This window comes from Phalacrocorax aristotelis, chromosome 16, assembly GCF_949628215.1.
Source record: "Phalacrocorax aristotelis chromosome 16, bGulAri2.1, whole genome shotgun sequence".
Lineage (NCBI taxonomy): Eukaryota > Metazoa > Chordata > Aves > Suliformes > Phalacrocoracidae > Phalacrocorax > Phalacrocorax aristotelis.
Window position 1 is genome coordinate 6,112,992 of NC_134291.1, and position 23,918 is coordinate 6,136,909.

Consider the following 23,918-nt stretch of genomic DNA (forward strand, 5'->3'; position numbering starts at 1 on the left):
GTTTCTCGCTCTAAATGGAGACTGTTTTCTCTTCTGCAGGTACGTGATCAGTCCGTCAGAAGTGGCTGATCTGCACGTGATCAGTTATGAGGTTGAGAGAGACCTGATTCCTCTGATCTTGTCCAACTGCCAGTACAGCATGGAGAAGGGAGGGGAGACGTTGCAGGACTTTGATCTGGAGAGGATCCAGCAGCAAGTCATCAGCAAGTTCCTGCAGGGGAAACCACTCATCACCCTAACGGTAGGAGAAGGCAGCTATGTTTTCTGCAGACATTCTTTGCTGATGTTGGAGCCCTGCAGTGTTTGCTGCAGCCAGGCATGCACTGTAGCAGGGTAAGCAATGTTACCAAAGCTTTACAACCACGGGTTTCTCTCCTGACAGGGCATACCTACCCTCGTGTACAGACATGATCGGAATTATGAACAGCTGTTTAATGATGTCAGGAATAAGCTGGATCAGGTGGGTTTCTGCACTGGAGGAAACAGGGCAAGGATGTGATCCCTGACACCCCAAGAAACATCAGGCTTGTCTTCTGTCACTTGTCTTGTCCATCTGCTCTGAAGGCTTGTCCGCTAATCTCTTGGCATGCATTGAATATGTGCAAACTGGCCTTCTTTTGTCAGCCAGGATTTACAAAGGAAAGGGCTAGAGTTCAGCATTTTCAGTTTCCTAAATCTGGGGCTCTGCCATCTCCCATGACTTTAGTAACTTGAACAGCAATAAGAAATGGCTCTAAACTAATATTAGCAACTTCTTTGACTTCATGGTTTTCAGAGTGCTCTCCCCAGCTCTGTGATGAACATGATCAGTGTGGAACTGCAGTCTTACAGTGATGTCTGTGAAGCTCTGTCCATCACTGAAACGACCTTGGGATTCCTGGCCATGGCTGGAGAGAATGCTGAAATGCTTATGACTGACTACATCGAAGAAGTTCTGCAGATGGGTGATCAGACAAACTCTCATGTACTGCAGGTGAGTCCTGAGAGCAAAGCTCTTATTCTGACAGGATAGACTCTGCACTGGTTTATACTAAATCCAGCCAGCCTGATCTCTGAGCCCAGCAAAAGTTCAGCTTGAAAAGGTATGTGATAGAATCCTCTCCTCACCATATTCAGCAGCAGGGGGAGGAACAATTTTCACTTCCCCTGCAACTAGTGTTTGCAAGGTGGGAGCATCTAATAGCTTGTGATGCTCTTACAAAACCCTACAGAAAGGTCAGGTGTGGGATGTGCAGAAGGTTGAACCCTTCTCTGCAGATCCAAGCCCTTCTATCAGCACCAGGAAGGAGAATCCTCAACTGAGTGTCAGCATAATTAGTTGCAATGCTAAAACTGAGAAAAGGGAGAACTTTACAATTATAAGCCAGCTTTCAGTGACACTGGCTTGTCTGGTGCTGAGCAGGATTGAAAATATCCCTTTACCTCTCAAAAGTGGTGACAGGGGAAGGTTTTGTCTCCTACTGAGGTGTGAAAAGAGGCTCTTTGCCGACAGGGGGCAAAGGCTGTGTGTTATGACAAGTCTGTGTGACACAGCCTTATCACTTTCCCACCTCCTTTCATGATAGCAAAAAGATGGATTACTGGAGGCAAAATGGGGAAGAGGGAGAGAGAAGCCTCTGGCAGATGGGCTTCTACACCAGGTTAAAAGTGCTTGATGAACTCCCTGCAGTTTTGACCTGCATGGGCAGGGCAGGGTGTGGACAGGTTCCTAAATATCATCCCTTACATCCAGGTTCACTCCATATATGTGTTTTTCTTTCAGGCCCTTAGACAATGCCACTTAAAGCACAGCATAGCCCTATGGCAACTTCTCTTTACCCGCAAATCTGAGCAGCTTCTGCGCCTCAAAAGGGTAAGGTACACTGCTAATGTCAGTGTCTAATCAGCGGTTTCCTCTTCTCTAAATGAAGTTGCTCAAATATGTATGGTGGTTGTTTGTTTGTTGTCGTCCCCCCCCCCCCCATTTTTAGGATCCTTTTGTAGACATCAGTAGAGCCTACAAAGATGAGCTCAGTCCAGAGACTGCCAAGCTCCTCAACACCTTCCTTGTCCAGTCAAGGCTGGAAACCTTCCTACAGGAGCTCCATGAAATGATCATCCTGAAGCTGAGACGTGTCCGAGCTGTCGATGAATTCAGACCCTCGTGGAGGTAACAGATTTATGCAGCCCAAATCAACCCACGGTTGTTACTATCTTAAGCTTCTCTGCCTCTGAAAATGCATGTGACAGCAACAGTTCCCATGTCCAGCAGGGCAGTCATTTGCCAGAAAGCACAACCATCAACATTAAGAACATGCAGCTTGTTCTAAGACATGCTGTCTGTTTCTGGCACGTGACTTTTCTTCATCTTACGCAAGCTATTTTGGGAACACTGCTGGCATATACTGGGAGCTGCTGTTTAGGAGCATTAAACACAAGCACGTCTGCCGTCACTCAGATGAGCGCACTCAGCTTTCCACACGCACAGCTTGGCCCTAGCAGCTTGGTTCTGACCTGCAGCCTCCCATTTCTGGGTTCTTTAGCCTCTCTTTAAATCTGGCTGTTTAATCCTTCTCACTACAAAATACATGTGTTAAAACTCTGTATACTTAATGTTGGTGCATTCCTACCACACAAAACACTGTGTGGCATTTGTAGTTTGCTGTACACCATCTATTAATACTACGTTTACTCTTTGTTTTCCAGCCTGAAGGAATCGTTCATTCCTTACCTTGATGCAAAAGACTCTGAGTTAGCTACAGAGCTGGAAGAGATGTTCCCAGATGAGATTCTTCTCTCTCATGCTACCGCTACATGGAAAGCAGCTGCTGTCTTCAGAAGAGAGCACAGGGAAAGCTAGGATCACTGGCCACCACTAGGTCTGTCTGGCCTTCCTCCTACACAGGGGATTTTAGTGCTGCAAACACATGGCGTTGGTGAGATTCTGGAAGCTTGGGGGTGCTGTTTTTTTGGGCTTTTTCAGGGTGTTTTTTTTTTTTAGGGTTTTTTTTAGGTTTTGGGTTTGAGGGTGTTTTTAGCTCTTTGGTACCGTCGCCGAATCAGGAATAAACTTCTTAATACCAATGGAGCGTTAAGAAGCAGGCATTCTTTTTATCCAGCAGCACTGGATGCACGGGCATCCTTCTGCCTAACGTGTACACCTACTAGAGGTCACTTGTGACGTTTATACATGAAAGGTAACACACCACACCTATCTAATACATAATCATTGACCTGACTGACCATCCTCTTCTTCCATTGGTCTTCACTTAAATTTAAAGCTACAGTGTGATTTTAATTTACTGTGCGTGCTCAAGAGGAGTTGGGGGAGGGTAGTCCTTTCATCCCTCAATTTATAGGATCATAGAATGTCCTGAGTTGGAAGGGACTGACAAGGATCACCAAGTCCAACACCTGTCCCTGCACAGGACAACCCCAAATTCGCACCATGTCTCTGAGGGTGTTGTCCAGGTGCTTCTGGAATATCGCCAGGCTGGTGCCATGATGCCTCCCTGGGGGCCTGTTCCAGGGCTCCACCACCCTCTGGGGAAAGAACCTTTCCCTAATACCCAGCCTCACCCTCCCCTGGCACATCTTCTGCCATTCCCTCGGGTCCTGGCGTTGGTCACCAGAGAGCAGAGACCAGCCCTGCCCCTCCTCCTCACCTTGGGAGGAAGCTGCAGAGCACCATGAGGGCTGCCCTCGGCCTCCTCTGCTCCAGCTGAACAAACCAAGGGACTTCAGCCACCCCTCGTACGGTTTCCCCTCTAAACCCTTCACCAGCTTTATGGCCCTTCTCTGGACCCTCTCCCATAGCTTTATACCCTCAATGTCCTGCAGCGCCCAACCCTGCCCACAGCGCTCGGGGTGAGGCCGCCCCAGCGCGGGGCAGAGCGGGACAATCCCCCCCCTCGCCCGGCTGCGATGCAGGGCTCGGTGCCCCCCAGGGCACGGCTGGCCCTCGGGGCTGCCAAGGCACGCTGCTGGCTCACGTTCAACTTGCCGTTGACCAGAACCCCCTGGTCCCTCTGCAGAGCTGCTCCCCAGCCTCTTGTTCCCCCATGGAGCCGGTGGTCACAGTCTTCCCCTGACAGAATTACCTTTCCCCCAGCTTTGTGCTTTGGTGCCTTCTGGGCCAAGATGTTCCCTTTATCGCTGGTGTCTTCATACTTGGCCTTCCCTTATCTTCACACCCTTCTCTGTGGCATCATGTCTCCACTGTCAGTCTTTTAGGAGGTTCTTGTTGGTGAGGCATGCATTGCTAATACCCTCTTACCTGGCCTAAGCATTATTTAAAATTGTCAGGTGTTAGTTTCTAATCCTAACTGTGATCCGTTCTTAACTACTAATTCCTGTGCTATTCCATTTCATCCAAGAAGAATATATATACTTTTGAGGTAACAGTACCAGAAGTATGATGCAAAGATTAGGTGATCTTGTGCATCAGAGCGATGGTAGAGAAGCAGAAGGCTGCACGTATACATAGAGACTTTTGAAGATACCATAAAGAAAACGCAAAACAACCTGATAAAGATGCTTTTAAAAAAAATCATCATTCACTAGTGCTGAGAAAAGCGTTGATTTTGGTTTGTGTTTGTTTGGTTTTTGTGCTCTGCATGTCTCTTGCCACTTAATTGTCACCAAGATGCAGACCAGGCTCCTCCTCCCAGCAGCTGCCCCCTCCTCCCCTCCGGTACCAGCACAAGAAGAATCGGGACCAAGCTGGAAAAACAAAACTTCCGAGGGAAGCTGCTCCTTCAGTGCCTGCGCCTCTGGCCGTGGGCTGCGGCAGAGCCCGCCGCTGCTCGCCGCCCCGTTAGCCCCCGGGGCAGGGCCCCTCTCCCGCGCCACCGGGAGCTGTTTCTTAATAAAGCTCGTTCTCGCTCCCGCCGCTGCCCCCGCATCCTCCGCCGCCGCGCACGGAACGGCCGCTCTCCGCCCGCGTTCCCGGGGGTGTGTGTGTTGGGGGACACACGGTGGGACACGGGCTTCCGGCGTGGCGCCATGTCGGGGCGCGCGGCGGAGCCGCCGCCGGAGGCCACGCTCCGCCGCTGGGAACGGTAACGGCGGGGGGCGCCCTGCGCATGCGCGGGGGGGGGTGCCGTTACCATGGCAACCGTGCGCGGCCGCGGGTTCCGGGCTGGGCCTGGTGTGGGGAGGGGGAGGGGCCCGGCGGGACTCCCCTCGTCTCTCCCTCTCGGTACCGGGCCGGCCGCGGCGGGGTCCCCTTCCCTTGGCTCCCCTTCACTCCCCGCCCCGCTCACCCGCGGCCCTGCGGGAGGACAAGCAAAGCGAGGGGAGTTGCATCCCCCGGGTCCCCTTTTCGGAGGAAGTGGAGGGGTTCCCATTCCCACAAGCTATGGGACCTCTGGAGAGGAGCCCCCGGTGCTCTGGCTCCGTGGGCTCCTCCCGTGCCCGCCGGCCACGGGGCGCAGCCCGACCCGGCGGTGTGGTTCGGTTCGCGCTGGCCGGGACGGAGCGGGGCCTCGGCGTTGGGCTAGGCCTGGAACCGAGGAGGAAGGGGCACCCCTTTCACCGCGGCCGTGCGGTCTCTCGCTAGAGAACAGGCCCAGTTAAAAGCCAGCGTGGTAGAGGAGGACACCGAGGAGTGGCAGAAGGATTCAAGTTTTACAGGACTGGAGAGAGTGGGAGGTGTGGACTTATCTTATATCAAAGGAGATGACACCAGCGCCTGCGCTTCCCTGGTCGTTCTCAGCTACCCGGCTCTTGAGGTAACGGCAAATGAAGAGCTTCACTCCTTAGGGTTGTGTCTAGGTGTGCAATAACCCGAGGTTTTTTTATAGAAAACCTACACAAAGACCATTATCTACCACACCTCTGCTTCACAGAACATCAGTAAGGTGTCACGTGTGTGTTCAACAAAGCCTCCAACCGTATGTTCTGCAAGAAAGATAAATACAGAAAAAAATACATGTAAGGATTTAAACGTAAGTTTAGGAGGATGTGATGCAAGCTGCTCCTAATTGCGAGAGGTTCGTAGGATTACTGGGAACTTCAAGGCATTGAGGGATAGCTTTAGTATGCGTTCGAGTTAGTTGGTAAATCAGAAAATACTGTGATGAGATGTAGTCCGTGGTTAGGCACAGAAGTCTGCAACTGGGTTTGGTATATGTTGAAAATAATCAGTCTTGGCCACTACCCAGACGGAGACAGAAAGCACCGTCGTTATTCAGTGCCAATTGAGAGAGGAAATGAAAGCATTTGTAGCACTCAAACAGCAGACGCCCTGTTTGTGAGTTCTTGCTGGGAATCAGCTAATAATATGGGATGTGATATATAAAACCCTTTTCAGAACCGCCATGAATACCACTTCCCACAGTCATTTTACTTGAATTAATAACGATGTTTGGTCTCTTTCCCAGCTTTCAAAACGATATAAAAATTATCTTTAACTGTAAAACCTATAACAAGCAGAGAAATAAAGTTTGATACTGGCTGCTGGGATTTTTATGAACTGGGTTTGAAATCCTGCCTTGATTCTTGACTTGCCCTGCGCAAATGTTTTTTTATCCTGTCCTACAGGGTTTCTTTTGGCCTCCCCCTGCACAGAGACAGACACTCTTTGATAATGCTCTGACTGGGTGAACTCTGAGGTCCCCTGCTGTCTGTCTGAATAGCTGCCCTAATTTTGTTTCAAGGACTTCACTCTCAAGCAGGGTATGGTAGGTGATGCCCAGCCCTCTTCTCTCTGCAGACCATTATCCACCCACTTCTCTGAGTGACAGAATGACACAACCCAATGGCCTTGACTTTGTGGGAGAAATCCAGAAGCAGAGTATTTTTTAAAAGATTACATTAGGGGACATAAACCAGAGGAGATGCCCCTGAAACAGTCAGGAGCTAACCAGCGAAGTCGAGGAGGTCATTGTCTCTGCACTGTCCCACTGCTCCCAGGTGCTGTACGAGGATTGCCGGATGGTGGCTGTGAGCGCCCCATACGTGGCAGGATTCTTAGCCTTCCGCGAGGTCCCTTTCCTGGTGGAAGCTGTTCAGAGACTTCAGCAGGAGGAGCCCAAGCTCAAACCTCAGGTGTGGCATATTTCTTTGTCTCAAGTTGAGATGTCATGAGGGCAGAGAGTACTGCTAGAAGGTGTTCTTCCCTTTCCTGGGACTGCACTGTCTGGCTGTTTCCCACTGGCAGGGCGGAGGGTGCAGTGTCAGAGTTGTATCGAAGCATCTATTGCCTTTTCCGTAGGGGCCAGGGGTGCTAAGCGAAGAACAGCCAGGCCTCCCTTGGCCATGGGAGTCCTGTTCTGTGTGCAGCACCAGCGAAGAGTGCTGTCAGCCACTAAGAGCTCATGCTGCTGATTGTTCAGAGTCAGGCATAGACAGTGCTGCAGGAAGACCCTTATAGAGAGAAGTGAAAGAACTGAGAGAGACTTCTCCTTCCTCACAGGGCCAGTATCACTGGTTGCTTACTGGAGTGGCTCTCAGTGTACAGGAAATAACATTTTGGTTTTGACTTTTCAGGTACTTCTTGTAGATGGGAATGGCCTGCTCCATCCCAGAGGTAGGACTTCACTGGAGAGCCCTGCTTTCCAGGGTTCCCCTGCGGCTGCTTGAGATTCCTGTTCTCTGGTGTCCTCCAGTTACAGTGAGTCGTTGTTGGCAGGATTTGGTGTGGCCTGTCACCTCGGAGTCCTGACGGATCTACCATGCATTGGAGTGGCCAAGAACCTCCTGCAGGTGGATGGCTTGGTCAGGGATGAGCTGCACAGAGAGCAGGTTAGGCAAGACTGGGAATTTATTTCCACTCTCTAATATCCCAAGAGAATTGGGACAGCCACATAAAAGTACTTTCTAACCAACTGACCTGGTGTTGTGTTTATCCCTAGATTCGTTCCCTGCAGAAGGAAGGAGATACGTTCCCACTGGCAGGTACTTCAGGGAGAGTCCTGGGCACGGTAAGCCATGGGGAATTTCCTATTCGCTTGGTCGTTAAGTCTTCCAGCTTTGTGTCGCAGAGAGTGCTGGAGGATGTTGTCTCTATAGTGGGAATGTCTCAGTGATACTAGTTCAGGGAGATGTGGTGTCAACAGGTGACTAGTATCACTGCTTTCTCCTTCCTGTGAGCTGAAACATTCATAAAAAGAGTTGACAGTTCAGGTGTTGGATATATTCATGCCCATGGCTATGTCATCTGAGGTGCCATGCTCCAGCACCCCTGTTTGTGAACCACCATCACAGAGAGGTGCCAATTGTGTAGCCACTTACCAGGATGAAATATGGGAGCATCTGACTCAGAAGAGTGCTGCACAGGAAACAGGCAGATGTAAGAAACTCCTGCGTCTGGTGTTATTTCAACATAGTCTGCGTTAGCAAGTCTCACTGCTTCCCAGAGCGGCGTGAGGCATTTGGGGAAGGGCCACAGGGGTCCAAAAGGGCAAACAGTCCCCATGAGGAGTTACTGGGAGGTAGAAGATCAGGAAGGCTGAGAGTTACCAAATACAGAGCCACCATCCCACCTTCTGAAGGCAACTGGCTAGCTTATAATTCACTCTGTATTTGTTAAAATAAGCCTCTTAAGTATTTGATCTTTCTTGTTTCTGAATGCACAGGTCCTGCGTAGCTACAACAACAGCTCTAAGCCGCTTTATATCTCTGTGGGTCACAGGGTGTGCTTGGAGACAGCCGTGCGTCTAGTCAAGTCCTGCTGCAGGTACCGGATCCCAGAGCCCATCCGTCAGGTACAAAAGCAGGGGAGCTGAGGAAGGGGAAGGCAGGCAGCAGAGGGGGCTGTGGGTGCCAAGCCTGTGGCAATGTTTCCGAGCCTCAGTTTGCCACCTGTCTGCAACTGACAGTTCTGCAGCTGGCACCCACCTTGCTGGCCTGTTCTTCCCCAGCCTGTTGTGTTGTTGTTTATGTGGTAGTTAACTGATCCTTCCTTCTTCCTTGCTTGTTCTTCTGATGCAGTGCCTGCGAGCACACACGGCCCTTGCTGCAGACGCAGCCTGACTGATTTCTTGGTTCCTCTCTGCAGGCAACTTCTATGATACTGATGTTAATAAACAGGAGCTGGAAATGCAGTTTTCCTGGGCACTTAGAGCCTAGCACAGACCGCAGTGCTGCTCCTCTGGGCTTTTCCCTGGTACTGCACTCCGCAAGGAGCTGCAGGCTCTGGGGCAGCAGCCAGCCGGTAGGTGACAGTACTGGATCACTGTCAGTGAGCCACAGCTGCCACCAAGGCTCAGCGTCAGACTAATTAAGCAGGGCTTGAGGAAAGAATCTGGAGAAGCATAAAGCCTCTGGGACTTCTGGCCTGTCAGGTGCTTCCCTTCTCTCAGGGACACCCTGCTGTTAGTGGCTCAAGCAGGCCCGACCCAGCGGCTGTCCAGGGAGCAGGGCCCATTCAGACAGTCGCGCTCACGGCGTTGCCCTGGAACACGCCGTTCGCACTGCTGCACCGCCGTGCTTGTCAGGTGTCTGGCCACCTTTGCTCTGCAGCTCCTCACAGCAGCACTAAGATGATCCTGCTGAGGGCTGTTAGGCAGTCTCTGCACACAGGAGCTTCTCATTGGTACTGCAGTGTTTTCTGAAAACAGTCTTGAGTCTATAGTTATAAACCAGACAAAAATCTAACACCTTAGAGCAAAACAAACCTTGAAGTGTCCATACCAGAACTGGAGTTTCTGATCTCATAAACCACTACCTGCCAGCAGGAGTAGGCTGATAGATTTTCTTATGTAATCTCTTCCAGCAAGGGACAGATGCCTCTGCAGAGCTCTGAGCAAGCTCTGCAGTTCGGCATGTTCAGAGGAAAGGGGAAAAGCATTCCCATTGGAAACAAAAAGGTGTCCTGGAGCTTTTCATCACCCTCATTTCATTTCCAACTATCTCCAGGATTTGCTATGTTCTGAGACTCTTCCAGTCCCCTAACTGCGACCTTTATTTAAAGTGATGGAATGAATTGTTGTCACTTTCCTTACAGAGAGGTTAAAAATCCAAAAGGGTGTGTTTACTGTAGACGTGGAGGGATGGCGGGAGATAAGGACACTTAAACCTTTCCATGGTTTAAGTGGTTTCCATGCTGCAGTTCCTCTGTATGGTAGCTGTCACAGACCTCGACACAGGGCAGTGCTGGAAGCCTCAGCTCTTGAGCGCCTGAAGCTGGAGTTAGGAAGAAGGCAGCTGCGGGCAGTCCTGCCGTGGGTAACTGACTTTTGCTATGGTATGTCCCCAGAACAAGCTTCCAGACCTGACGGGTGATGTTCTTATGGCTTTCCCAGTGTTGTGAAAGACTTCTGGATCATTAGCTCTTAACCTGTAAGTTGGGGTAGCTCTAGAAGTATAATGCTCTTAAGAGACCTCAGCTGCCCAAACCTTCTTGAGGCCGTGTTTATGGTTTGTATGAAGGCAGTACTGTGCTGCAGCGTGTGTGGTGCTGTGCAACTGTTGTGGGAGCTTAAACTGTCTACTTTCCTAGAGGTATGGCCGGCCAGTCTGTATAGGGTATGTTGTGCTTCTTGGGCATGCAACAGTATCTAGGCAGTGATCAGAAACAGTCTGATTTGCATTCAGCCCACAACGTGGTTGTGCTGCCAAAGGAACTGTGGCTGTGATGCAGGTGAGAGAAGTGGTCTTTCAGAGAAAGCAGAGGGATGTTCATTATCACCTACAATCGGTATTTACATCCCACTTAGTCCTTATTCCACGCATAAGCGCAAGGCTGATCTGGGAGAATTTTGCTTGCATGGGAGTGTTCTCTCTCCCCAGACAGCTTCTGAGATTTTGAGGTTCTTCTGCAGAGATTTGGTCATTTGGAGCTACCCAGACAGGGACTGAGGTAGGCAGGAGCTGTCATTCCAGAATAATAAGCAAATCATTCAAACTGAGTAGCACTGGAACAATAACAAGCCCTCCTGAGGGCAACTGCCCTTGCCTATTTCTGGCAGAGGTCAGAACCCCTCTCCAGTATTGGCCCACACTCCAGGCCCACTCAGACCCGGGATCCCCATGCACGGTGGGGAAACAGAAGCTACTAACGCTTTCCAGCTGACAGGGATTGCGCTGGGACTGATTTTTCTGCTCTCACTGTTTCAGGTTCCTGGTTGGCTGCACACCAGCCTCCAGCGCACTTGATGATCCTTTTAGCTCCAGCTGGCACCTTGCCCAGCTGGTTCCTGCTGGCTCAGGATGTGGCTGATGGGACAGCCTGATGTTGCTCCAGCCCACCAAGAAGGACAGAAGTAGGCCTGCCCAGAACTGTGAATTTCTGTAGGTCACTTCATGTGAAATATTGAACACTTGCCCTTAGGAGAACTGAGAAATAAGCCATCATCCCTCTCCTCTGTGTGCATGACTCCTGCTGCCCAGCAGGGAAATCAGTAGCTGATATCCTGAAACTCTTAACTCTGTTCAGCTGTGCCCCCCGCTGCAAGCTTGCTGTGTACACAGGGATCACCACTGCCCCTCGTAAAATAGGCAAAGCGACAATTCCAGACCCTAATGCCAGCACTAGTCCCCTCTGAAAATAGAAACAATCTGTGAGGATTATTACGGGACAGTTAACCATCTTATTGATTAGCCTCTTGGTTAATACGCTGAGTTAAGCTGTCTCTCAGCGCTGTGTTAGGAGTGAGGACTGGCCGGTAACTTGCCACCTAATCAAGCATTAGCTTATGTTACCAGCAGAATGGGGTTGGGGTTTTTCTTCCCTAGAAAAATAGTTTGTAGATCTGTCTCTTGCTACCTTGGTCTCCCAGTAGGGACTCTATTGAACAACCTCCTTCCCTTGTTATAAAATACATCACGTAATCTCTTATCCTGAAGAGTGATCAAAGTTATTTGTCAGTTCAGTTATGAAACTGTCCAATTATAGAGAGAAGGGAAAAAAATCTCCCAAACAAACCACCCCTTATGTAACTATTTTTCATTCTCAAGCTTGCAGAATTGTTAACCAGTTGTGGAGCTGCGTTGCCAGCAGTAAGCAGGCAGAGCCTCCACCGAGAGGTCTGGCTAGCGGCAGCAGGGATGGAGGGGTGGCGGGGAGCTTCTTGAGGTATGGGAGAGGCTCTTCAGAAGTAGAACAGTGATGAGAGTAGCAAATGCTTCAAGGACAGCCACTGGGGATGTGTTAACCCACTTTATTAGCATGATCATCATATGCTGTGAAGCTTTTCCAGCTGAGAAGGTCACATACTGCTTTTTAAGTCGAGAGAGACACTCTGCCTTTGAGGTGGGGCACAGCAGCTGTTCTAAAATGTCACGGCGAAGCAGTGTTTTTGAGAAAGGAAGTTTCTAAAAAAGAAGAAAACTTTGAGGGAATGTAAAAATCAACTGCCCGTTCTCGAAGTTTTCCAGGAGCCCAGGATCTGCATGCTTGTGATAGCATCTGAGAGTCTTCTGCACTGGAAAGCTGAACAATAACACTTTTGGGGAACAAGAACATCCAGTAAATGTCCAGCAACATTTTCTGTAGCTCTTGGGATTTCCGTTGGTGTTCTCCTTGCCCCACTCTGACACATGCTACCCTGCATTGCTGGTAAGACATGTGAGCTCAGGAGGGCTTAAATCAGAGGAGAGTGTATCAGAAGAGGAAGGGAGGAACTGGACATTTGCATGAGGGTGCATTTGATGAGGTTTGGTGGTGGCTCTAAGCTCAATTTCAAGCGAGGAGGGCAGTAAACCATGAATGCGGTAGAGTCTTAACATTATTCCTTTTGATTTTGGTACTGGAAAGCAGATCCCAGAGCACGGATACAGCCTGGCATCTAAGCTGCTCCTGTTGTCTTCCTTGGCAGCTTTGCCATTGGACTCATGAGGGAGGACAGTGTGAAAGGTGTGTCAGTCCCTTGCCTTGCCGCTGCTGCCAAGTGATAGAGCCAAGGATGTGCTTGTGTCTTGTCTCTGTTTGCTTTCAGTGGATGTTTTTACCTGCTGTAGCTGCATAATTACCATTGCACAGCCAGCCCATCAGGCACATAGGCAGGATGAGCCAAGCTCTTGCCTAGGGAAAAGGATACGCAGCAGATGAGTGGCGTGCTTCTCCATCTGTTGCTGCATCATACAACTGCTGGAACAGAGGAAGGAAAGGGATGGATACAAGAATGGGCAATGCCAACGTCTCATTTCATCCCCTGTCCTGCTGAGAACTCGCCTGGTAGATTGCCATGGTCCCAAAATCTTCACAGCCCTCTCTATAGCCCTGTTCCCCTTCTCAATTTACAGTTTGCTGTGTGTTGTGGTTAAACCGCGTCACTGTGGAGGGCAGAGAGCCATTTCTCAGCTGATGAGTGGCCATATGCTCCTTTGGGAACATCCCAGTGTCACAGCTGTAAAGACCATGGATGATCTTGGAGTGCTGTGTGCCTGGAGGCTGCGGCGTGCGCCTGCTTGCAACGCCAGTGTGAGTCCCTGTTAGCATAGTCCTGGGACACAGCTTCTCTTTCACTGGGTGTACAGTGAAGGTTATTGCAGCAGAGTCCGTGGGACATCCTGCTGCTCTGGGAAAAGTCAATACAATGCGCTAGTAGTTCCCCACCTTTTGAGGAGGGATCTATGAGCCACTGTCTAATGCTAAATTGTCTTGCAGTGCTGCAGAGATCTGCCTTCACATCCATATGGGTTTGGCACTCCAGCAACTTTCTGGGGGCCAGGGGACATACTGCTTTTGTACATCAGTATAGGCTGAAGAATTTTGATAGCTTTGAGCAAAAGGGGTGAAGAAGATCCCAAGAAATAGAAGGGTGGGCAGAGTCCTGGGCTGAAGGGGAGCCATTTTTTTCAGGCATCTTTATCTGCGGGCATTTTGCTGATGCTCAGGAACTCCTCAGCACTGCAGAGACCTGCATGTGATCACAGCGTGTGATCCTTTTACAGAGTGAGGGTGGTAGAGCAGCTTCTGTTGGTTCAATGGGAGAGCTGGTTTACTTTTTGGAGTATCTCCTCTTGAGGGAAGGAAGACTTACCCTGCCCCTATTGCTGGGGAACCCTGTGATGGAGCTTAGCTGCTTGGTTACATCCTCCTGCATTGCATTTGGAGGTGCCTACTTGTGGAAGAAGTCATTTGGGCTGGTTGAAAGGATGAAAGCACTAGACCACTCGCAGACTCCCAAGTCTCTCCTGGCTCTGCTGCCAGGGTTCATGAAAGGGAAGTTGCAGTTCTGGTGTAGAGACAGGGCAAAATGGAAAAGCGGCCCATCACCTCAGCAACTCTCCCTTTGCCAGCGAACACCTCTTCTTACTAAGCCTCTGGAAATCCCTGCTGGCCTGTCACATCCCTGGACGATGAGGAGTAGCCATTCAGTGTAGGTGTAAGGCGAGAGATTCCAGCTGGGTCAGTGCTTGCTGCAGGAAGGCTCGCTGCACTGCAGTGTGTGCTGGAAACCTGTGCTAGTTCATCCTCTGAGTCTCATAGGGAGCCTTGGTGAAGGCTGGCTGCGCTCAGCTGCAGCTGGGATTTGCTGAGGAGACCCAGTCTGGGTCCCACTTTGGCTGTTTATCCTGTCATGCTTGGGGTGGGTCAGGGCTGAGCTGACCTTGGGCACTGGCTGGCAAGAACTGTCTGTGCCCGATGTCTCACCTCCTTACTATGAGAAGTAAAGGGGCAGACAGGAGAGTTCAGTGAATGTAATTTCTGCTTCTGAAATGGACTGTGCTCCAGTAAGGCCGTTTGATCCAGGACCCTCTCTTTCTTCATTTTGAGTCTTCATTCTCCCAAGCAGCTTGCAGTGAGGCACAGAAACCAAACAAGGAAAGAAACACACAGGTTCCTCTTTGCAGCACAGTCATACGAGAGCTATTTGTGATGCACTGACATCAGGGTGTGCAGGGGCATACTGAGATAACAAAGGGGAGGCACCAAGCAGGCTGATCAATCCATTTTCACTCATTTTCCTTCTTAATTCCAGGCTGATATTAGATCGAGGGAGTATATTCGGAAGCAGCTGTGTTCACCACTGGAGGTCATATCTTCTGAGCCGGAGAGGTAGGTGTGTGGGCAGCCCAAGCAGCTGCCTCTCCAAAGGGGATCTGCTCATGTGATGATCTTCAGTAATGGCATTAAAGGGACAGACAGGGTAACAAGGTGAGCTCAAGTGACATCAGGACATATGCTGCCTCCATAAAGGGTGATTTCTGGCGATTGTAGCCATGCTACTTCACACGTTTCTTCTGCAGAGCACTGTGTCCTAGGCTGGGGAAGGTCACTGGGGATTTGGTCTGTTTCCGGTGCCTGCGATAAGCAAAGCACTAACGCCTACAGGTGTGACATGAGGGTGAACAGAAATATCCTGCAGGGAGCCAGTTTCTGCCCCCAGAAGGCAAGGGGAGGGTCAGACTCCCCGCCCTTACATAATGTAGGCCAGCAGCTGCTCTGTTAAATGGTGTAAATCCATAGCAACTCCACTGGCATCTAGGAGTTCCTTGTGTTGTGGCTACACTGCCTGTTCAGGAGAGTGTTTTTGGGTTCCCTCAGACCCACACCAATACCAGGCTGGACAGACACCACATAGTCCTGCCTGAAGAGCTGCTCAGGGATGAATGATGTGTGTCAGGCCTCAAAGCCCACTCTGCTCTGAGGGTCCTGATGGACCAGAAAGAGTGAAGGTTGCTGGTGGCAGTAGCGAGGGACTGCTTACGCTGACTGAGGCAGCTCTTACGGAAACCTTAGGACACCTGGTTGGTGCAACTCATCATGCTCTGCTCAGCTCCCCTATTCTTTGAATCATGCAGCCAGAAGCAAAAGAAGGGGCTTTCTCTGCTCTTGTAGTGGCAGTTGCACAGCATGACCAGGCCGTGGGGGGAGCCCTGGGCAGTGCCAGGCTGGGTGTCCCCTGTTTGCGCTGGAGCTTCAGCTCTAACACCTCTTACACCTTCCTGCCATGGCAGATGCTGAAGCTCACACAAAGGCTAGCTAGTTTGGAGGTCTGTGCAACAGAAGAACCAAACTCATTCCATTTATGATCATATATCTTAAAACCTGCGTGTCTGAGCCCTGTATTCACCAAATGACATAGTTATTTGGTCTTCTTGGCTTCTACTTTTTTTTTAAGTCTGTGACCCTTCTTTGGTTTTGTTCCTAGCAGAAAAAAGGAGACTGAGCTGGATGATTAGTGTGATGCCAGAAGAGACTGCAGGGCTCCTTTTCACTGGATCCTCTCCTTCACCAAGACTGTGGTTCTGTCGAGTGCAACAGCCGAGTGCCACCCCAGGGGAGAGCGGCGCAAGGCCGCGTCCGTCAGGACAATGCCAGCCACTGTGCGTGGGTCTGGTGGGCAGGTGGACCAGCTTCTCTCCAAGGATAATGTGTAGGGCATATTTCTCAGGGTTGATTTTTAACCATTGTAAAAATATTTGTGTAAGCAAACGTACGCTTGTTACTTGAGTGCTTGGGGAGTTGCAGGGGTTGATTTACAAAGAGATGCTGAGGCACTTAACTGAGTTATAAACAAACTCCAGAGCTGGTCTGTGGCTCCCACCACACCTCTGTGGCACAGAGACTTCCCTCTTGTCGTTTTTGGAACAGCATCCACCCAGTCCCTGCAGCCTGTACTCTCACATTCACTTTGCACCACATCTCCGGGGAACAGAAGCCCAGTACGCAGCTCCGGCTGGTCCTGACAGACGGGCAGAGGACGCTGTGTTTCAGGTGGGCGTGTGACTCACGAGGGAGGGGATGGAGCCAACAGTCTGCTGTGGATTTTGGAAGAGGCTCGGAGGTCTGAGCTCCAGTACCCGAGAAGCTTTCTGTCTATTTGGTGTCAGTGGCTTCTGAGTGCCTGCTGCCTCGGTGCCTTGCAGCAGCGACCAGACCTCAGAGGCCGTGTGCGGGTCACTGTGATGGGCACATGGTGCTCTGGTGTTGCTGGTCTTGGAGGGAACTTGTTCTACATTGCTGCTGAAGCACCATTCAGATGGAAGGGCATTACAGCACCCAGACTTGCTCGGTGTTACTGTGACCCTCTCCGCAGTGACCGAGGCAGGGGGCTCATGGTGCAGACCAGCTCTCCCTTAAGGAAAGATCGTCTCAGGGGAAAGGAGAATTTCCCATCAAGGAGAATGGGGAGGGAATTCCTTCCTAATACACAAATCATCCAGGGTGGCCAGATCCCAGGCTTGAGCTTTTGCAGTCTGAGTGAACAGGGAGCGCTTGGGTCAGGTCAGGAGGAAGCTCTCTGTGCCCAGATGCTTGGACCAGCACCCATCAGTTAAGTCAATTGCGAAGCTTTGCCTTAAAAGCAGAGCACAGAACAAGCAGTTTCTATCCCTGAGTCAATACAGCGAGTCTTGTACAATTTGCAGGGCTAAAGCTTTTCCTCCAAAGGTGTGGGTTCCTGGTTGTATTCAGCAGGTTATTCCTGACCATTTCTGAAGAAAATTGGAGCAGATACAAGTGTACCTGAACACAGCCAAAACTCTGGCATGTTGATTTAAAAAAACACGGCTGTGTAACCTCCTGCCCTGAAGAGGAAAAAGGATGTGTTCCTGGGGTTGGAGAGGGGTGCTCAGGGTCAGGACTCCTGTGGGCTGTTTTTTTGAACTGCCAAGCACTTAACTTTTGCATAAATTTATCTTGCAGCTTTTTGTTGCTCTTTTTCTCATTGTCACCTCAGTCTCAGTGCTGCTTTGGGTATAGAGGACATTCAGCCCCTTTCGCGTGTCTGTGCAGCATCTGCTAGATCGGAGTCTGGGCTGGTTCCGCCTTCAGTGCTACACCCTGAAACCCAGGTGGGAAAAGGGAGGAAGCAACGAATTTGGCTCCCCGGGGGCCCGTTTGGGGAGCTTCATTGGGCCCGTCCTTGGGAGTGTTAAAGAGGGGGACAGGTGCTGACAGGGTGCTTCCCCAAAAACCCTTGCTGATTGATCTGTTCTAAGATAAAGCCAGAAGCAGCTGCAGGTTTCAAGCCCCGAGAGGAGCATGCCATCTCCTGGGAATCCTCAAAGCCATTTTCACATGGGAGTTTGTTGTGTGGGTGGACAGAGACCAAGAAGAAAAACACATCATAGTGAAGGGTGCTCCTTTGATCCTGGTGATGGGTGTGGGATCAGGAGGGCTGCCTGGCAGGCCAGGGTAAGAGGAACCCCTTGGGTTTGCGTCTGACGCTGGCTTTGGCAGGGGATGGGGATGCGGGAGGCAGGAGGCTGGCGGGCAGCCCTCCCTGGCCAAGGGGACACGAGGGCAGCCTTCTTGCCTCACTCGCAATGCCACAGACGCAGCACCTCTTCTGACACTGCTGTGTCCCCTGTCTCGAGGGAACAGGGTGCAGCCCTGCAAATACGCTGATGGCTGGTTTGAGAAACCAGTGAAACAACCGAATGCCGTGGGAACAGCCTCTCCTGGTGCTGCCGCCTCCCTCATCCACTGTGAAGGCACCCAGAGCTCTCTGGGGGGCAGCGGGAGCCCAGCCAAAGCGCTGCTTCCCAGCTCCTAGGTGTGATGGGGAGGGAGCCCTGGCAGTGACCTCCTGCAAGGGAGGAGTGTTGTGTAATTAGCAGCAGGAAACTTAATCTGGCTTAACAAGGAAGGACTTGCTGTGTACAGCTGTCTGCTGGGGTGGGAACCCCTGCACCCCCTAAAACCATCTCCTGCCCTCCCCATGTTGGCACACAGCTGAGGGCCTTCAGCTCTGAGCACAAACACCCTCCATTCCCTTTCTGCCAGAACTATTGGACTCGGTGAGCCCTGCAGGACCCCCCTGACCAGTAGGGGCAGAGGTGTTAACTAGTGAGTTCTTAATAGGAGGAATTGGTCTGGGACCCTCCCCAGCTCTTCCCAGGAGCCATAGGACCACTGTCAGCAACAAACGGTTCATCCATTTCTTATTCCAACCCCATGCGAAGCAGCAACTCTACTAAACCATGGGGACAGGGTCTTGCAAAGCCTATCACAAATTTAGGCACGTACAGTGTGCTGAGGGCAGGGAGTGGGTGTTTCTTAGATCTTGTGGGCAGAACACCAGAGAAATCCATCTTTTTTTGCTGATTGCCTTCATCTGGCCTTTGCTGGCCCCAGGAGCAGCCTGCCTGTGCTGGGGTGCCACAGGACCAGCCCAGGCTCATTGTAAATTCTAGGTCACACTACTCCCACTGCAAATTTATCTCGGTGGTGGTGAAGCACTTTATTTGGCTCAGCTGTGCCAGGGGAGGGGTCTGTCGGGGAGTGGAGCAGCTCATGCTCTGGGGATTGCCTTGCTCGAAAAGGGGTTTCCTCAGCAGGTGGGACTGTAGCTCCTCCTGACCTGGCTGCGTAGCTCAAGCGGGTGAGTGTCTGCAGTTTTAAGCTCTCCTGATATATTGGTGATTTCGTGTGCTTCTGGTTGGTGTTTGGCCATGAAAGGGTTGGGGTGTGCCAGTTGGTGGAGGTTCTGTAGCAAAAGACATGAGCTGGGCTATGTTGAGCCCGGTTCCTCAATAGGAATGTGAGGCTTTTGCTGTTCTGGGCCTGCAGCTGGCGGTTGCCGCCTCCTGCTGCGCTCCAGGCTTTCTGGTGTGCTGAAGGCCTGCGCTGGGGCTGGCCCGTGCGCTGCAGCCTGCCTCCCTGCTGGGGAGCTGCCTCTGCCTGCAGGGGTGAAGTGGGAAAAAGTGAACAGCAGCAAAGAAAAAAGGACAAAAAGCGTCACTACGCACTGTTTCCCCCAGGCATCACTGCCTGCTGCTGCTTCTCTCTGCATCACCTGGTGTGTCTCTGCACTCCTCTTATTCTGAGTGCCGGTAAACTCCGGAGATCAGATAGATGACTTTGGATTAAAGTCACCTTGATAGGGGGGGGGGAGGAGGGATGTTGCCTTTGTGGTGAGAGCTTGCAGCCCTCTCTGCAGAGCCGGTGGAGCCGAGGGCTCTGTTCTGCCTGGGTTTAATATTTACCTGTACTGTGCGATGCTCTCTCAGCTGCCAAAACCTGGGGAGGCGGTTAAACAAGGGGACTAATCTCTGTGTTTGGTGTCTACTTGTGGCTCTCTGAACACAATAAGGGATTAACTTGGTCTTTATCTAATTGGTTTATAAACTAGGGAAGGGAAAATCGCTTTGTAATGCATGAAACCGCCTCTTAATAGAAACTCAGAGACTAGAGCCTGGGTGTCCTTCCTAAGTAAACTCAGATCTTTGCTTTTAACTCTGCATTTGCTGGAAATGAGCTTTTCTGGGCGTTAAGTATTTATTCTCCAGTTCCCAACAACTTACTGCTGACGTCTTACAAAGCCTTGCCTTTTGTTATCACCAAGTATACTTTTCTCTTTAATGTTTCTATCTGCGACTGTTCAGGAGTCTCTGAACGGGCCTCACCGCTACTAACTCCTCAGTGCGGTGGGCGAGCAGGGCGTGGGGCTGGAGCTGTGGGGTAACAGCAGCTGGGCGTGCCGCAGACCACGGCCCTGGCACTCAAAGCAGGGATGTGGCCACGCAGCGATGCCTCCCGGGCCATAGGCAAGGGCTGCAGGCTGGGACAGAATTTTTCACTAGTGCTAATTGCTAAATATAAGTAACTAAAGGCTGGCAAAAATCTGGGATGTGGATGGAAAGAAGTAGTAGAATGGAGTGAAACCAAAGGGGAAGCAGGTGGAGAGATGAAGGAAGGAGACTGAATCCTCTTTTGGGGCTACAGTGGGGGATCTATAAAAATGAGAAGGTTGTTGGGATAGTTCTTTGGCTTCTCGCTACAGTGAAATTGTGTACCGTAACACAATTCTTGCTGCTCTGCTGCATGTCTGGAGGATGGGTTAAGGCTGACTACCTTTGATTAAACTAACCTGCAACCTCTGCTGCCTTATTGCGCAGCCGACGCTGCCAGGTGGGGCTGGGCTGTAGCACTAACATCCTCCTGCTCCAGGTGGCTGCTCCATCACCCGTACTGTTGGGACACGCCATACTGTTGGGGTATGCTGTGTGGGTTCGGATTTCCTGCCTCCCTGCTGTGCTCTCCATAAGATGTGGCACCAAGACAGCTCTGCAAAATGATTCCTGCTGGAGTCGTGTTGGGAGTGCGGAGTGTGCCTAATCCCTCCCCTGCGTGAGAACATGCTGCTGGGAGGGGATGTGTGAGTAGGAAAGCTTTAAAGAACTGCCTGTTCTTGGGAACGCTTGGATCTGCCTGGCCTGTGCAGCCTCCCATGCACGGCATCTGTGTGCAGCGCACGTGGCCGGGAGGCTTTCCGAGCCACGACAGCGAGGAGAGGGCTGCGTGTCCCCCAGGGCTCCCAGCTGCCGCCCTGCAGCCCGCTCCTTCCTCCAGGAAGCTGGTAATTAAGTCAGGAACCATTTCTTGGCTTCACTAGTGGGGAGGCTGGAAGGAGTCACTCGCCCTGCTGAGATGCACTGGTTGGAGAGCCCTTTCTGGCTGTCATGCCTTAGACTCGCCAACAGACACAGCCTGCGCTGGCTTAATTAAACGTGAGCTGCCCCATGCAGAGCCTCCTCACTGCAAGCTTGGCTGCTGCAGGTCAGGCTCAGCCCTGCACACAGTTAGAGACAGATTAAAGGCTGCTTAAGAGCTTCTCCATGCAAACCTGAGCTGGCATAAGGAAACAAACCCATTCCCCTTCTGAACCCAGTACTGGTGCCACCCTTCCAGGTAGGTGCTTCTCACCTCCCTCCTGAGAGCCCTTGCAGCCACTCATTTATAGCTTGCTTTGCCTGCTGAGGATCTGAAGGGAAATGGAAGATTTGTGCAAATCAAATGATAAATGATTTATGATTTGTTCTGCTACAGATTCTCCGGAGTGGCTTCCTCTATGGTTTTGGGATTTTTCTGTGGACACCTAGAGATCAGGAAGGAAGATCTGTGCATGTGTGCTGCTTATCTGGGGTCCCTTGATAAGGGAGAGAAGATGCTTTCAGATGCAAGTCTGTGTTTCCTCTCTGGTTATTGAGGGAGTCTAGATGAGTAACTCAGTCACAGATGTCTAAAGCTGGCTGAGATGAATTTCCACCTCCGTGTCTGGAGCTTGTGGTAGGCTAGATGCTGCCTGTGCAGTTTGCATCGTAAGGACTGAGCTCTGGTGACCCAAGGCTTGTATTTTGGGATGCTTATGCTGAGGACAGGGAAAGTGGTTTTGCTGGGATTTCCCCCGCTCTCTGCCCCCCAATTCTCATTCCTCTTCCCTTCTGACTTGTGGGTCAGGTAGATTTAGGAGGGGCAATCTCCCTCATGCTTTCCCAAACCAGGTCCATCTGTAGACTGGTAGCATTAAGCCATCATCTGGGTGCAGCGTGCACCCACAGGCTGCAGAACTCCTGCCACAAGCAGCTGAGCTTCCCCTCCCACATTTCCAGTGCGTTTGGCTTGTGTAGGGCTGGTTGGGGCAGCTGTGCATCATCGGCTCTATCCCTTCTGCTCTGCTTGGCGCATGGGGGGCTGTTCCCCAGCTTTGACGCCCAATCTCTGCCTGGAAACAGGCATTTTTAGTGTTGGTCCTCTCTGGAGCAGCTGAGCCTTATCAGGGCATCCAGAAGCCTCTTGTGCCTTGGGTGCAATGGTTGGTGCCAGCAGGGTGCCTGTGTGTGCAGTGGGCACTGGCGAGGTTCCCTTGCAGTTGTATTCTCTTGTCAAATAAATAATTCCCCTCCCCAACCACTCTTCCTTTTGTTGGTCTCGGTTGATCCTCTTTAACGCTGATGCAGACACCTCTTGCCAGAGTCCCGCCAGCCCCCTGGCTTTATTTTAAGGCCATATTAATTAAAAACAAATGAGTGGAATTTCTCTTGACATCCAAATTAATAGCAAATGAGATAATTATGAGCTGTGTCATCACAGTGATGGAGCAGCTTGTACAGGGCTCAGCCCAGAAGGCAGCACATCCGCAGTGCGCACATGTCCCGCTCCTTTCTGGAGGCAGGGGCTGTGCCCCCGAGAGCGGGCTGGGGGGGTGGGAGGCAGGGGATGCGCGATGCTCTCATCTCAGGCAGGTGAAAGACCAGATTTCTTTGTGGCACCTGCACTTCTAGACCCAGGGCTGGCAGTCTCTGCCCCTGTGGAGGGGAGCTGGCCAAAGGGGGCCGTGAGCCTCGGTGGGCAGAGGTGCAAAGCCTTGCCCAGGTAGGTTGACCCAAGCTGCAGGCAGCTGTACCGGGCTCGGGACCACGGGCTGCCCTGCACTGGGGATCAGAAGGAGCTGGCGGATATGAGAAGGTGTCCGCTCCATCTCTTGGGCTACTGGCTGGATTTACTGGGGGCCAAAGAGCCCTCGCTGCTGAGCAGACATGGCAATGAGCCTCCTCGCGTGGTGCCTGGGCTCAAGGAGGAGGATAGGGTGGCAAAACAGAAGGTGAAGAGGGACTGGCCGCTCTCCCCAGGGCGTGCACGGGTGCTCTGCAGGTCCTCCTGTGTATCGGCTTCCTTCCATGAGGGCACGCTCGGAGCGCCTCTGTTTGCGTTCTGAAGGCCTGATCAGCTTTAAAAGTGCAAAATAAAGGCCACAAAATCAGCCTGTAATTAATTCTTGGTTTACTTCCCAACTCAAGGGCTTGATGCAGAATGTTTCCTTAGGAACGTGCTTTTTCTTGCTTTTCTTGGACTCCTTGCTTGGCTTGTTGTACCTCTGCCTGCAAACCCCCAGCTGTTCACGCTCCACTGCTGGTGCTTGTGAGCTAGTGCATTGATTTTTTTTTTTTAAAAAATGTTATATTTATTGAGCACTCCTGAGAACCTTGTGCCTGGGAGGCCCCGGTGAATGCAGGGACTCCTGCCTCACGCCCTGCCTGACGTAGGTGGTTTTGCCAGGGGGGACCAGATTCTCCCAGCTGATGTTTTGACTGGAGCAGTTTCTCTTGTGTGGAAACAGCTCCTGTTTGTGTGCTGGTTAGGAGGGTGGGATTAACCAGGCCAGTGGCATGTCTGGAGGGAGGCCTGCGTGCCTGCGATGACAGGCACGGGAAGGGGATGAAAGGGAGGAGAGGTGGTGCTGCGAGCCGGCTCTGCTCCTGTGTCATCACTTGAAAGTGAAATGTCTGTCTTCTTCATGAAGAACATTATTGCCTGCTAA

The 23,918-nt window shown here is 51.4% G+C and overlaps 2 protein-coding genes across 7 annotated transcripts in view; both read left to right on the forward strand.

Moving 5' to 3' along the window:
• The window catches only part of RNF213 (ring finger protein 213), a 54,641-nt gene extending 51,574 nt beyond the window's left edge, over positions 1-3,067 (forward strand). For both annotated transcript variants that reach the window (XM_075111650.1, XM_075111649.1), the window contains exons 62-67: positions 40-241; positions 383-460; positions 776-973; positions 1,763-1,852; positions 1,971-2,149; positions 2,686-3,067. In XM_075111650.1, coding sequence (XP_074967751.1) covers positions 40-241; positions 383-460; positions 776-973; positions 1,763-1,852; positions 1,971-2,149; positions 2,686-2,839 — 901 coding nt within the window. In that variant the 3' untranslated portion in view covers positions 2,840-3,067. The remainder of the gene's footprint in view (positions 1-39; positions 242-382; positions 461-775; positions 974-1,762; positions 1,853-1,970; positions 2,150-2,685) is intronic.
• A 1,871-nt stretch (positions 3,068-4,938) lies between these two features.
• ENDOV (endonuclease V) lies at positions 4,939-17,523 on the forward strand. 5 transcript variants are annotated; one of them, XM_075111669.1, is made up of 9 exons: positions 4,939-5,039; positions 5,540-5,711; positions 6,895-7,029; positions 7,471-7,510; positions 7,613-7,725; positions 7,836-7,904; positions 8,559-8,687; positions 14,850-14,926; positions 16,023-17,523. In XM_075111669.1, exons 1-9 carry the CDS (start codon positions 4,984-4,986, stop codon positions 16,051-16,053), a joined length of 822 nt encoding a protein of 273 aa, XP_074967770.1. In that variant the 5' UTR covers positions 4,939-4,983; the 3' UTR covers positions 16,054-17,523. The 5 variants fall into 5 exon arrangements, with proteins under 5 accessions (XP_074967770.1, XP_074967771.1, XP_074967768.1 ...); XM_075111670.1 differs by having other exon boundaries at positions 16,026-17,523; XM_075111667.1 differs by having other exon boundaries at positions 8,559-8,659.
• The last annotated feature ends 6,395 nt before the right edge of the window (positions 17,524-23,918 follow it).

Coding starts and splice junctions, on each gene's coding strand:
- ENDOV (XM_075111667.1), top strand. CDS start 4,984: ATGTCGGGGCGCGCGGCGGAGCCGCCGCCGGAGGCCACGCTCCGCCGC. Junction 5,040..5,539: donor ACGCTCCGCCGCTGGGAACG/GTAACGGCGGGG, acceptor GTCTCTCGCTAG/AGAACAGGCCCAGTTAAAAG. Junction 8,660..14,849: donor CTAGTCAAGTCCTGCTGCAG/GTACCGGATCCC, acceptor TCTTAATTCCAG/GCTGATATTAGATCGAGGGA.